Raw genomic sequence first — 14,415 nt, forward strand, 5'->3', positions numbered from 1 at the left:
CCAAAAATAAAAATTGCTTCTACATGTACGGAATAATTTGTAACAAAATAATCTTGTAAAAAAATAAAATGTATTTACATTCAAACGATTATAAAAAAATATCAATAATATATATAATTTAAATGAAAAAAAAACTAATATTTTTAATTTTTAATCTGTGTAATCTACGCTTAATTGGTTACAAGAAGTTGATCTAAATTATAACCTATTCAAAGCAAATTAGCTTTTGTGTTTTTTCTTTGGCACATTTTTATGTATACAATATTACCTGTGCATTTTTACTGAATCAGTTCAATGACGGAAAAGCCAAGGTCAACGGTCGTGCCAGAGTCACGCCTAACTGATGAAGGAATCGGTTAAAACTGGACAACTTTAAGTAGTTACTACAAATGTGAATAATTGTAGCAAGTTCTACTACCTTGCAAATGCAATTTATTTTTCTATTATGGATTAGTCAGTTTAAAAAAATACATTGCACAGAATTTACTTTTAAAAAGTACATAATTATCGTCAAAACTTAAAAGTTGTCATCATTTCAAATATATGAAAATCTTTTTCATTTAGGTTTGAATAAAATTTCATTAAGTTTGCAAGAATTTCTTTTATTTTTGGAATTAAAAAGTTCCGACCAATAAAGATTTGTTATTCAATAAATAACAACATTAATTAAAATATAACAAATAATTAGTTGCTATTGAAAAGTTTACGAAGGTGGGTCAAACATTGCTCTTTCTTTAAAGTTTGTTCAAATATATACACATATGTTGGGCGCGCGTAGTTTCGCGTGACTTCAAACATAGTATTTATTTCAAAACACCTAATTATAACAAGGATGTTGCTAAATAGCATGTTATATATTTAACAAAAAATATGGCATCTATATAATTGTCCACATTATTAAAATAGTCTTCAAATACTATTTCTTATAGACAGGTGGACTCATTATACGCTTCCAATACGCTCTGTCGATTTGAGTCACTTTAATTATGTTTGTTACAGAAAATCTCATCCCTTGAGTAGGAACGTATTGACAATCTAATTAATAATGTATTCTTGTCTATGCGCTAAATGAATGAGTCGTTTCTGCTGTATTCTATTCAATTAGTATCAAAATATAGTTAGACCAAGTTGCGACTTACAACTGTAGGACCAAATACTACTAACACTCTATATATTTAAATAATATATATATTGAATACTTTTTTAAAATTTGAATATTATCATTTAAAACGACAAAAACACGAACACATAGCATCATCTAGCGAAATTCCATGCCTTAAAGCGCACCTTACGTTTATTGCGAGATCAATATTTTATTCGATTTACTTATAATAATTATACTAAGAGTTGATAGACATCTTCTCTTGTAGAATTTGAAAGTAACAAGCCTGTAATTGAGAAACAAAATGAATTAATAAATACAAGTGATCCATTATTTAAACGTAGAAATATATTATTTTATGGGCGACAATGGACGACCTGATGGAATGTGGTCACCACTATCCATATATATTGACACTTTAAACTGGTACATAACAATACTAAGAATTACTGTTTGGCGGTAGAAATAATGATGAGTAGGTCATAGATTTTAATAATCCAGACCGGCTTGCACTAAGACCTACCACCGAGCAAATGAGAAAAAAAATAGCTTGTAATATTTACAAAATGATATAATGTTATATAACGAATTTACCTTTAACGTTGTAAACATGAGTCCCAACTCGCCGTGCTGCATACCAGGTTCCAGGAAATCCTCCACAAAGTGTATTTCGGAACCGAGTTGCAGAATGCGAGCTCGGACGACCACAAAATGGAAGACGGGAAAGAGTTCGTCCATACTCCATAGATAATGCTGACCTGGTGAAATGGATAAATAATAAATGTATTAATACTATCAATACACATAGATGAATTATAAATCAATTAATAACAGTTTGTTGATAATTGATCGACCGGCTCTGCGACCTCCTCCTGCGACATGTTTTCGCGGAAGGAGGCCATATACTCTCAGCACCAGTAGTTACCGAGCATGATCTTTATTAATCTCGGCAACGTCGTCGAAATAGAGGTCTACGCCGATAATTGTCGCCAAGGAATGGCGCTGGAGGCGTTACGTGTATCAACCAGTCCGGGCGCGGCGCCCTCATGGCGGGAGGGCGACACCTACATTCGAGCGCGTAGCGCGTTAAAAGATCTTTAAGTACATTGAGACCTAATATATTTTGTATGATCCCTTCCCTAAGCCGGCCTTGTTTATATTATTCTATATTACTTCATGTAGAATACAACTAATAAGTTAAAAATTTTAATTGAAAAAGTAGATATTTCAATATTTACCTAATTCCTGTTGCACGGCCGTCGTCATTTTTTGGAAAGTACTTCGTATGACGAGGAGTTTTTCTATGGGGGAAAAGGTGGTCTTCAATTGCTGGAGGGTCTCCACGGCTTCATTGAACAGTTGTTCTTTCATAGGGGAGAAAGGTGGGGAAGATTGATGGTTCTGGTTGGTTGACCAAAATTTTCTATAAACAACATCAAAGATTACTTGATTAGTAACTAATGTAATGGAATATTATGAAAGCTCAACAAATAAAAGGAAAGACTGTAAGCAATTATTTCTTCGCTTGTCAGTGAAAAAACAACTTTAAATAGTTATGTGAAAGTTTAACATCTTTTATCCGTTTACTCTGATATAAATTGACACACATTATATGGAAATGATAACTAACATAAATACGGAGTAAAATTTATAATATATTTTCCGGTTACTTTTAGCTCTACTAATGCAAGGGAGCTTCACAATTTAACAATTTAATTTTATAGTTAGATAAACCTTGTACTTTAAAATATAATATTCTACTTCAAGTCGAAGCGTATACCTTAGATCATAGATGTTTCTGGTCATTATGAATTTAAGAGAGTTCTTACATCATTTAACCTGAATAAGTAATATTTTATGTTCATCTCAACTTACTGGTCAATTCCTAGGAAAGCCATAAGTGTTATGTCAGGCTGTTTGTTCCATTTGAGGAGTCTCCTCCAGTACAGATCGTCCTCTCGTTTGTTGTGCAAGGCGTACAACACGAACAAAGCCGGATGTACTCTAGGCAATAATGTCGGCTGCAATAGTGATGCTGCTGATACTACCTCACTGAAAATTCACAATATAAAGGACAGAGTTTAAGAATATTAAGAGGTTTTATTAAGTCTAAAAATGGCTCCGACGGGTCACCTTCGTCCAAACAAAAACACTGTAAGGTACACCACTGTTTATAATTTTTCATCGAACGTGTAATTTTTTCAAATATTCAACGACGTCACACGAGCCATTCGATGAGATACATCAAGAAAATATCATTGTTTTAAACAATCTATATTTTTTTAAGAAAAACGAACCTGGCGTTAAAATATGATGCCATGTTAATATTATTATATTTATGGTATAGGTTTGCGGACGAGCAAATGAGCCATGGTAAGTGGTCACCATCGCCCATAGACAATGGCGCTGTAAGAAATATTAACCATTCTTTACATCGCTAATGCGCCACTCAATTTGGGAATTAAGATGTTATGTCCCTTGTGCCTGTAGTTACACAGGCTAACTCAACCTTCAAACCGGAACACAACAATACTGAGTACTGCTGTTTGGCGGTAGAATATCTAATGAGTGTCGTATCTACCCAGACGGGCTTGCACAAAGCCATACCACCAAGTAAACGGAATATGATGGTGAAAATAATACATAGACACGATAACAGTTATTGGTCATTTGCTGTTTTTCATTGAAGCTTTTCATTGTCTATCTCTCAACCTAACCACTTTAAGATACATACGGGTCATACGGAGAACCTCTTTTTTTAAGTCGGATAAAAATAAATTCTAATAATTATGAAATTACCCATCTATCGGATTGCTTTCTTCATTATCGTCTGGATCCTCCTTAGTCTTATAAGGCAACACAATATCTGTGCCTTCTGATGGTAACGCTGGAAACAAAAGTCGAACAACTTGGTAAAGTCTTGAAGTAATGCTTTTCAATTCTTTGACAGCATGACTTAACAGAAGTGGATGAACGCGGACACCACCATAGGTTGTGTTGAAGGCGTTAGTTAGACTTAAGACGAGTTGTCCCAGAGGATGATGTGCGGATTCACAAGCCTGGAAATGACAAAATAGTTTTTTCAGTTTACTTTTTTTTTTACTGCATCGAAATTTAAGGTAAAAAATAATAATGAAGTATTAATTATTCTCTTTTAATTAAAAGTGGAAATTATTCTATTGTAATAAAAAAAGTATATCGCTGTAAATTTTAATATTTGCTCCATAAAACTTAAGGACTCGTCAATGACCTAAAAGATAACAAAATTGGTTTTATATCTTAATATTTTGTCAAGATAACATACTTACATTATATAAATATTGTTTTAATTCCATGTAATCATTCAAAGCCAGCGTTTTCTGACCAAACTGTGGTATGACTTCTAAGCAATCTACTGACTTTTCCAAATCGGACCCTTTAGATTTTTTTGCAGAAAGATTGGAATGTTTCTCTTTATGAGAACAAGATATGGCAACTGCGACATTTTGCCATATTTTCATGTTATCTGTTACAGCGGACGTACCATTCGATAAATGATTACCGTTTGGAGTTAGAACGGTTTCAGATACACCCATGCATTGAAAACATTGTCGAAATATTGCGTTCCATTTCTGATTTGGTACTACACTTAATTTGCCAAATGAGCTAAAATTAAGACACAAAATATAATATAACGATTATTTCATCAACATTGAATGTATAAGCCCACACATTTAATAAATTGAATACTTACTTCGGTTTTGAATTGTCTGGAAGAACAGGATTAGACACATTTAGGTGCATGACTCCATTTGATATTTTCACACCTTCTGTCCAAGCTCCGCTGAGAGAACCTTCAATTTTATCGCCACTTGAGAAGGTCAACACACCCTTTCCTGAAAATACGCCGGCTGATCTGAACTCGCCCTCATAATGAGTTCCATCTTCGAAAACCATAACTCCGTGACCCTGCGAAGAATTAACATAATTAGATATATTATTAAATTAATACTATATAGTTAAAAATGATAAAACGTACAGTCAATATATCCTGCGTAAATAATCCTTCATAGTAAATTCCATCCAAGGTCACAATAAGACCACAGCCATGTTTTTTGTTGTCGCTCCAATTACCAAGGTATTTTTCTCCTTTACCAATATCGTCCATGACGCCGTAGCCATGTCTGACGCCGACGACCCATTCCCCAGTGTATATTGTAGCTGTAGATGTAGTAAAATCACCCTGTTTTTTAATCCCATGACCATGAGGTTGACCATCTTTAAAGTATCCCTCGTATATATCACCAGATGTATATTTCAGAACACCATAGCCATTTTGCAGATTGTCTTTCCATTGACCTTCATAAATTCCTAAAACAAAAAAAAAAAATTCTTAACTCATAGAACTATATGTAAGGATAATAAATCGATTGAAAAGTTTGTATTACCTACTCCAGGGATTTCCATTTTTCCGTGACCACATAGAGCATTCATTTGAAACTGTCCAACGTAAAACTTGCCATCTGGCCATTCAATTTTACCACTACCATGAATTTTACCATCTAGCCATCGTCCATTGTATTTGGCATCTTTGTAAAATGCTGCCTTATTAGAAAATGTATAACTGGCTGTCCTAATAGCTGGAGGTTTGAATGTTGATTCTTTATTTAAAACTGTTCGAATCGATGAATTTATAGAATGTAACCATTCGGTTTTTTCTTCTTCAGAAGTAGTAGTAACACATATTGTTTCTTCTGGAGTTGTAAGCTGTAATGCATTTTGTAAGGAGTCACTGTTTGGGACGGCTTCAACCCATAATGTTTCTAATGGATGGACGTTTGGTGTACTTCCGCTTACATGGACGAATAAATCATTAAATAGAATGAACCAATGGCTGCTGAATCGCCCCGGATTCACTAAATTTAAAGGTCGTGATTTTGATTCCCTGATCAATCGTCTCTCAGGCATTCTATACAAATCTAAACTTTTTCCAATTGTTTCCCAAAATAATTTAGTCACATCGGCTTCTTTTCTTTTCTTGTCTTGGTCTTCTATTAGAATATCTAATGATGAAACAACTTTGGCTATTTTTTCCTCTACAATCGCTCTGTGTTCGGCTTTTTTTCTTTTTGTTTTATGACGTAATAGTGACTGCGATATACATTTGTAAGAGCTTAATCTTGTCAATGGTTGCACAAATGCTAAGGAAACAACAGCTTCCAATGTCTTTTTATTATTTTTCTGCTTATTCGTAGGTAATTGATCACTAAATAAATTATAGATACTTGATGGAACATCAACAATATTGTTAATATGAGCGAAACCACCAATAACAATTAAATTGCTTATACTTATATAATACTTTCTATATAAATAAATAAATTCTTCTAAATTTTTTATTAATGAAATATCACATTCGTTTATGTGCTTCTCAGCATATTGCCAAGTTGATAGAACATTCAAAGCAGTTATATTTAATATGTCACTAAACATATCACAAACTGTTTCATATACATTGGAATGTGTAGTTATTGCTTTGCTCTTTTTGAGAAAAGGCTTTACTAGTGAATGATATATTAAAAGCATTTCTTCTAGATATCTTTGAGCAATAGACAAGTTTTGAAATTCTGGGCATATTGTGGATTTCTCTACAGAACAGTAACTAATGTTGCCAGAAGACAGTACCCTCCAATGATAGCACAAATTTTCGGCTTTATTGCCAAGACTTTGAGTTTCATTGACATTGCTTTGACAATTTTTATCCTTTTCATTAGAAATTTCATCATTTTTCTTATTTAAATTTACAACACTGTCAGTAAATCCATCTAGATGTTTACCCATATAGAAAATGTTTTCATTGTGTGTGTAGGCAAGGGTGTGGTTATCAGTAGCTATCATGTCTCTGATACGGTCACTATCAGAATTCTCTGTAAATTGTTTAGGACTACTTTTATCTTCTCTTGTATCAAAGCTAACTTGATTGAAATGATTGTAGCCCCACATAAAAAGTCTGCCATCTAAAGTTAATGCACTGCAATGCCATTTACCACAAGATACCTTTTGCAAGCCAAAACCGGATAAACTCATAACTATCATTGGTTTGATTCTCTTTACCGTATCACCTATACCTAATTGTCCATGTGATATGTCACCCCAAGTCCACAGCTCAGTTGCTAATATATTTTTACCAAGTTTTGACATGTTTTTGAGATTCTCATTCTTTCTAGCTGTCTCAAACTCTTTTTCACTACTAATTGTACTTGTTGAAAATTGAAGATCTTCAAATTTGTTAGAAATACAGCTGTACATAAGTGAATTTACTTCTTCACTGAAGTTACGGTTCAAAATTTCAACTGTTTCATTGTTGTCACTACTACCACTTACATGTCTAGATAAAGTAGCTACTTTGTCACCAACTGTTTTAACGCCTTCATAAACAAAATTTGTAAGATTGGAAACATTTTCTTTAATTATTCTTGTAGGTTTCTCTGTATATTCTACTAAATAATCTTCCCCTGCCGATACCCAAGACAGTTGTCTACTTAAAAACTGTCTTGCAGCGTCAGTGTTAATAAATATATTATTTATTTTTTCTGTATTATTATGATCATTCTCAGTATTTTCTCTATCATCATCATCATCAACATTTTCTACTTGTACTTCATTATCTGTATCTAAATTATTATTTACATATTGTATGGCATCAGGTTTTTCGACTTTGGACTCTTCAGAAGAAGGACTTGAATCTTCTGTAAGACTTTGAGCATCAACATGAACATCAGTCTGAGGAGCGGTTGTGCTACTCGAATCTTCACTAGACTTACTTATGTGTACTCCGAGGGGACAAGTTTCAGATAAAGAAGGAACTGAGGCAGGTGAAGCCAGCCCTATAATTGTTTGACATTGTGAGCAATTAGATGCAAACACTTCTTCATCATCATTTTCACTATCTGTATCACAGTTGCCAGAGTTTCTAACATTTTTTCTTGCTATCACAGCAGCAAAATCTTGACCTACAGAAGCACTGTATACTGTCCTTCCCTCAAAGAATGGGACTTTCTTAATACTATTAGTTTCTAATGCTATTTGAGGCATTACACCAGAGCCCCAGAGATGTCCATCACTGCTAATAAATAGTTGCCCAAAATCACTTGTCACTACATTTCTAAATTTTACTTTAAAACTAGTACTTTTAAAGCCATGAGGGCAACACTTTGATTCCTCTTTAACAACAATTTCTTCTTTGTTTTTAAAACAAGAGTTTGTTTTGTAGAGGCGTCCATGTACATCAATAATATATAAGATATCATTGTGGTACGATATGTCTATGGCTGATATACCGCTAATTTTTTTAAAACTTAAATTTTCTTCCAAAACAGTGCAATAATAAAGGCCATGGTCACTTCCAAGAACAATGAAATCTGTGTCCAAAGAACAAAGTTTAACAATCTTATCAGGTACCTGTTGCAAAGAGGGTATATTTAATGTTGTTATACCTCTCCAGAACTTATGTTGACTCATTTTATGAACACTTTCTCCTTCCTTTGACTGAAACTAGGCGGATCATTATGACCAATTAAGGCGATTATTTATTTTCTCACAACAAAAGTCATGTTCATAATGAAGTGACAATCTTATACAAGATCACTATTGTATTATTGATATATGAAAGACAAATTGATTCAGGAAAACGTTCGATAATAATATTTTATTTATTATGCAAAATTGGTAATGATTAATTTCGAATACTAGGAATGGGTTGACGTTAGAGGTTTGACAGCTGATTTAAATTGTCAGAAGTAATCATCAAGTTTCTATATGTCAGTTTGTAAATGGTTGGACGAGTATTCGAATGTCTGAAATAATCTGTATTCAAAGCAGAAATTATTTATAAAGTAGAGCTGTCAAGCTCGTGCTGCACAAGTGTTCAATTCGCCTTTTTCTCCTAAAAAATGGCGAGTCGCGGTGGAGCATCTAGACGCGTTCCAGAAAATGAAGCTGCGATTACTTATGTGCAGTGCGATGGATTGGTAAATGATAAGATTTTACTGTGTGTAGTGAAATTATGAACATATTTACTTCACAAAGCATTCATTTAAATCTGTTGACGCGTCATGTTAGCTATAAATTTGGCTTATTCTAAGATGTTTCACCAGTTCCTTTATTAAGAAATAATGTTTTTTTAATAACGTAATCATGTCTTACTATAATTAATGTATGGATTCATATATTCATTAAAATATCGATCGTAATATGTTCTTTTTGTATAGGTTATAATGCACCCCAAATTCGTTTATTTACCTGTGGAGACATGACTCATGAACTGTTTTGAGATGCTCACCTCACTTTCTACTATTCGAAGTTATATGTTTGTTATGTTTCAACGGTTGATTGACCTTTATTAACAGTTATGGGTGTGTGATGTTTTGCTTAAAAAAGTTTTGTGATGATATTTCAGATATTGTTTTAAATATATTTTTACTCTTTTTATATTAAATAATAATAGTTAAAAATATGCTCATAAATGTTTAACTTTGTGTTCATTAAAATCATAAAATGATTGAGCAGTCACATGATCAAATCGACCCTAAAAATCTTCAAATCATTACATTATCATTTTCAAGAGAAGCATACTTATTAATGGATATAAATTTCAGAACAATTGTATTTCAGCTAGAAACACTTGCTTCCAAAGCAAAATGTAATATTCTTAAAAAATATATTTATTTGAATTATTTTATTAAAGGCGGTGATGAAGATAGTGAAGCACTGTCATGAGGAGTCATATAGTAACATGGAAGTGGCCCAAGGGGCTCTTCTTGGGTTAGTAGTGGAAAACCGCTTAGAGATCACCAACTGCTTCCCATTCCCAAAACATGATGATACAATGGACGAGGAAGAATACCAGCTGGATATGATGCGGAGACTCCGTCGTGTCAATGTTGATCATTTTCATGTGGGTTGGTAAGTAACAATTAAATTATGAGGTATAAAATTATATTTTTTTAAATATAATGTAAGATCACCATAAAAGTTGAATTTATAATAATTAATTGTATTTATAGTACATTTTACAGAACATTTCGCATAAAATACTGAAGCACAATTATGAAAATGTGTAAATTAAATAGTATATTATTTAAAAATTATATATGTCACTGGGCTGTTTTTGTTTATAGAATTAATAGAAGAATGTTAATTTCAATTTTAGGTACCAGAGTGCAGATGTGGGCAACTTTCTGAGCCAATCGCTATTGGAGTCACAGTACCACTATCAGACATCGATTGAGGAGAGTGTTGTCGTTATCTACGACACCAAGAAGTCAGCTAGAGGATTCTTGACTTTAAAAGCTTACCGTCTAACTCCGCAAGTAAGTGTACATATTCAAGTAAAGTAATAGATACAAATGATATTGTCATTATAATTTGTAGGTTTGAATGTAACATTTTTTTATAAAAAAATCACAATTATATGATTACATTTCTTTAGTGTTTTTACTGAAATTATAATTACAATATTAATTTATACTAAATAATAATATTATTTTCTATATTTCAAGGCTATAGCAATGTACAAGGAGAGAGATTACACACCAGAAGCATTACGTAATTTAAAGATTGGTTATGAGAGCCTATTCATTGAGGTGCCAATTGTAATCCGCAACTCGCCTCTGACGAACATTATGATGTCAGAGCTCTCTGAGATGATCCCTGAGGAGGAAGGCTCCAAGTTCTTGGATCTGGGAACTGCGTCAGTGCTTGAAGGTAATATATTTTTGTCTTATTTTATGCTATATACTTTATTCTTAAATTTCTAAGAAAGTTTATAAATAATTGGCATTCAATTTTATTTGTATGCATTGTTAATTCTACTTATCTGTTGTTTACATATTTGCTTTGCCACAAATAATCCTACAATGAATTCAATATTTTATTGCTGTATCTATTATGATTTTAATCTAAATTGAAAACTTTAGTTTTTAAGCCTAAATTAAGAAATTGAAGGTTTGCATAAAAGTCTATATTTGTATTGATTAAATATTAAACTGAGACCACCACTTATCTTGTAATTTCACTTAGAAACATGAGTACTAAAAATGTCAATCTTATCTATAGTAATAGAAGTCGATGTCATCATTGTCATTGACAATCGCTAGGGTTCTGATGAAAGTAACTAGACTGTATGCATTCAATTTCATATAAACATATATAAATAATATATATAGTTCAGGATCCATAGTCTATTTTTGCACTTGATTACTATCAAGCTAATGTTTCTTGCTTCATTATGATGAGACATCCAATAATTTCCTGTACGAAAACTCTCGATTGTGGTAGCTAACAGAGGCAGCAGGGATAGAATATGTCGATTTGATGATTCTCGAAAATTGATTACTAACTCGGATTATTTTTGCTTAATCTCAAAATAATCATCTAAATTATTTGAATCATTTGTGTGTACATGAATGCACTATGCCAATCATGGCATCGAACATGTGATGTACCTTGTCCCTGTACAAAGACTGGCTCACAATTCAAACTCGAACACGACAATACTTAATATATGGTTAATTTAAAAATTAAAACCTACACTAAAACTGCACTAACTTTATATTAATTAATTTTGAAAAAGTTATGTATGATATTTGTGTTTTTGATTTACAGGTCAATTAAGGAGTTTGATGGAACGTGTTGATGAATTAAACCAGGAAGCCATTAAATTCAACCGCTACCAGCAGTTAGTAGTCCGCCAGCAGCAAGACAAGCACCGTTGGCTGCTTAAGCGGGCTCAAGAGAATGCTGCTCGTGCTGCCAAAGACGAGGCACCTCTACCAGAGGAAGATGTCAATAAATTGTTCAAACCACACACGGTTCCACCAAGGCTTAATCCTATGATTGTGGCTGGTCAAATTAACACATACAGTGCACATATAAGTCAGTTCTGTTCTCAGAGTCTGGCTAAGTTGTATCTGACTCAAGCACTCCAGAATGCTAAGGAAGCGAAACAGAACAATTAGATTATGTTTTGATTGGTATTAAATTGTGAACTGTGTAAATTCCCGGTTTTTATTAAACCTATATCAAAATTAAATGTGTTTTTCTATATTTTTTAATACAATATTAAAATAGTGTTGCCATTTAATAATATTTTGAGTTCAATTTAGTTTCTCGTTGCTTATTATGTACATAAACAAAAGTTAGCACATATCATTAACTTTTGAAAATATACAAAAATCCAGTTATAATAAAAAATAAATAAAGCCTATATCCATTCATAAGTTCAACCATATGAATTCCACTTAGTACCTTACAAGTATGTTAAGTTCTAAGCAAACATATTACATAAAATAAAACTTAATAGTACAGAAATTGTATAACTATTTCGCAACATGCTATTTTTATGATAATATATTTCAGTAATACAATATTCTAATTATTTATATTTCAAAAATAATTAATTCAAGATACCTGTTTTTAAAAAGGTGCGTGCTATATTTAGTTTCCCAATTATTTTTTTAACGTCAACAGTTTAATTTAATTTTCAACAAAAAGGAAGTATTGTATAAAGCCTACAATATCTCAATTGAAGGTTAATATTGTGTTCCTATTCTCGCGTCCTTAATAATTTGCAAAATTTCTTAGGTAAGCCTTACATTATCATACCTCTCATTAAATAAGAGAGGAAATAAACCTTTTTCTTGTTTACTGCATCTGTAGTATTACATAATTGCTTAATTAGGCTAATTTCATCTTTATAACATGGTCCCACAATGTTCTTTCCGGGTAAGCGTTACAGAGCTAGTGCCGACAAAGTTAATGGCGATGGTGGATTGTCCCTTGATTACCTCAAATTGCTTTATCCCGGCCAAGTTCGATGCCGCCCCTGTATAATTGAGGGCAATTTGTCCTACTCCTAAATTACGCAATTTTCTGACCTTTTAATACTTATAAAAATTGTATTATATGAATATCGTTTATAGTTGAATGTGCAGAATATTTTAATATGACATTGAATTGACATGTAAATTATAAAAAATATGCGTACGCAAACATAAATTTACATTTTTTTTAGTATAAAAAAGCAGAATAAAAATCTTTTATTTTTAACAGCCCTGATAGAAGTTCAAAAATCATCAAAGAAATTTTTGATTTAAATTTATAAATATTGGATATAAGAAAGTAATAAACCTACTTTGAAAAAGGGATATATACATATGTATATATAAATATATATATTTTATGCATGTTCGGGGATATACCGGATTTGAATTTTTTTTGTTTGAAAAAGTTTGTTACGAAATGAAAATGAAAATCAATTTAAATTTTGTAAAGATCTGATGATGAGTTTCGGAGACAGGCGACGGAACTCTTCAATAAATGCCAACAAATCAACCGTGATAGTTGCTATTGCATATCTATAAATTGCTTACGCAATCACACAACATAATATCACGTCTGCACCCTTTATGGGAGGACGCAGATGTGTTCAATACACCACGGTACCTTTCTATAAAAGTTGATACGATATTTTTTTTTACATTGCGCCTATAAAAGTTAAATAGCAATTGCAGAATAGCATTACATTAATAAGCTGACGAGATTATGGTCGCTATTCATTTATAATCGATTTTTTTTCGAAATATACGTTATTCAAACTAGTTTTAATTAAAAATCGATATTTATAATCAATCACTAAATAACATGCGCGCTTAACATTTAAATATTAATATTGCGTGTGACGTGACTACGTCCGACCTTAATATGTATTATTTATGAGACAATTTTCAGTTAATAAAGCTATCAAAGAAAGGAAATAAGATGTCTGAAGGTCCAGGTGACTTTCGTGACCAATTTGAAAAGTTGATAATAATCACTATGAACCGCAATTATGAAGTAACCGCAAAGATTATGCGTTACGTGAATATGTCTAATTTGGGTATAATTTTAGGACTCCATCTTGCGTTTATACCTATTCCAACTTAATTGTAACTGTGACTTTATGTCTGTAAATGTATTTTGCAGAAAATAATTTTATTTTTTATTCTTAGTTATTGTTGGTAATGTCCCGGTGGCCGAAATCGGATTCTTAAAAAATACATCTGATATAAAATAATGTGCACTAGTACATAAATGCACTCTCTATTCCTTCATTATCTGTTTGCCTGGACGGTAATCGGACTCGAGGAGAGCATCAGGCGCAGAACCAATGGCTTTATGTGCTTTCGAGGTAAACTACTAACTTCTAGATTTCTACTTTAATACTAGACTAATGAGGCTATTGTAATAAGCATTTCTATTCCTGCCTTTATAAACAAAAATAAAAATTAAACGTA

At 32.3% G+C, this 14,415-nt stretch overlaps 2 protein-coding genes across 2 annotated transcripts; one reads left to right on the forward strand and one right to left on the reverse strand.

Moving 5' to 3' along the window:
• Positions 1-511: 511 nt before the first annotated feature.
• Positions 512-8,865, reverse strand: LOC113394398 (alsin). Its single transcript, XM_026631697.2, has 9 exons — positions 5,530-8,865; positions 5,121-5,452; positions 4,836-5,050; positions 4,411-4,747; positions 3,902-4,161; positions 2,978-3,154; positions 2,341-2,525; positions 1,697-1,860; positions 512-1,388 (listed from the first exon to the last, which is right to left on the reverse strand). Exons 1-9 carry the CDS (start codon positions 8,600-8,602, stop codon positions 1,341-1,343), a joined length of 4,791 nt encoding a protein of 1,596 aa, XP_026487482.2. The 5' UTR covers positions 8,603-8,865; the 3' UTR covers positions 512-1,340.
• Positions 8,866-8,905: 40 nt separating this feature from the next.
• Positions 8,906-12,173, forward strand: LOC113394410 (eukaryotic translation initiation factor 3 subunit H). The gene is made up of 5 exons (XM_026631717.2): positions 8,906-9,111; positions 9,828-10,045; positions 10,293-10,452; positions 10,642-10,846; positions 11,747-12,173. The coding sequence occupies exons 1-5, from the start codon at positions 9,034-9,036 to the stop codon at positions 12,097-12,099; spliced, it is 1,014 nt and encodes a 337-aa protein (XP_026487502.1). The 5' UTR covers positions 8,906-9,033; the 3' UTR covers positions 12,100-12,173.
• The last annotated feature ends 2,242 nt before the right edge of the window (positions 12,174-14,415 follow it).

This window comes from Vanessa tameamea, chromosome 4, assembly GCF_037043105.1.
Source record: "Vanessa tameamea isolate UH-Manoa-2023 chromosome 4, ilVanTame1 primary haplotype, whole genome shotgun sequence".
Taxonomy (NCBI): domain Eukaryota; kingdom Metazoa; phylum Arthropoda; class Insecta; order Lepidoptera; family Nymphalidae; genus Vanessa; species Vanessa tameamea.

What these genes read in the sequence shown, in the direction of transcription:
- LOC113394398 (XM_026631697.2), bottom strand. Translation starts at nt 8,602, where the DNA reads ATGAGTCAACATAAGTTCTGGAGAGGTATAACAACATTAAATATACCC. An exon ending in CCAGACAATTCAAAACCGAA is followed by an intron (nt 4,748 to 4,835) that starts GTAAGTATTCAA and finishes TCTTAATTTTAG; the next exon opens with CTCATTTGGCAAATTAAGTG. An exon ending in GAAAGCAATCCGATAGATGG is followed by an intron (nt 3,155 to 3,901) that starts GTAATTTCATAA and finishes GTGAATTTTCAG; the next exon opens with TGAGGTAGTATCAGCAGCAT.
- LOC113394410 (XM_026631717.2), top strand. Translation starts at nt 9,034, where the DNA reads ATGGCGAGTCGCGGTGGAGCATCTAGACGCGTTCCAGAAAATGAAGCT. An exon ending in ATGTGCAGTGCGATGGATTG is followed by an intron (nt 9,112 to 9,827) that starts GTAAATGATAAG and finishes ATTTTATTAAAG; the next exon opens with GCGGTGATGAAGATAGTGAA. An exon ending in GATCATTTTCATGTGGGTTG is followed by an intron (nt 10,046 to 10,292) that starts GTAAGTAACAAT and finishes TTTCAATTTTAG; the next exon opens with GTACCAGAGTGCAGATGTGG.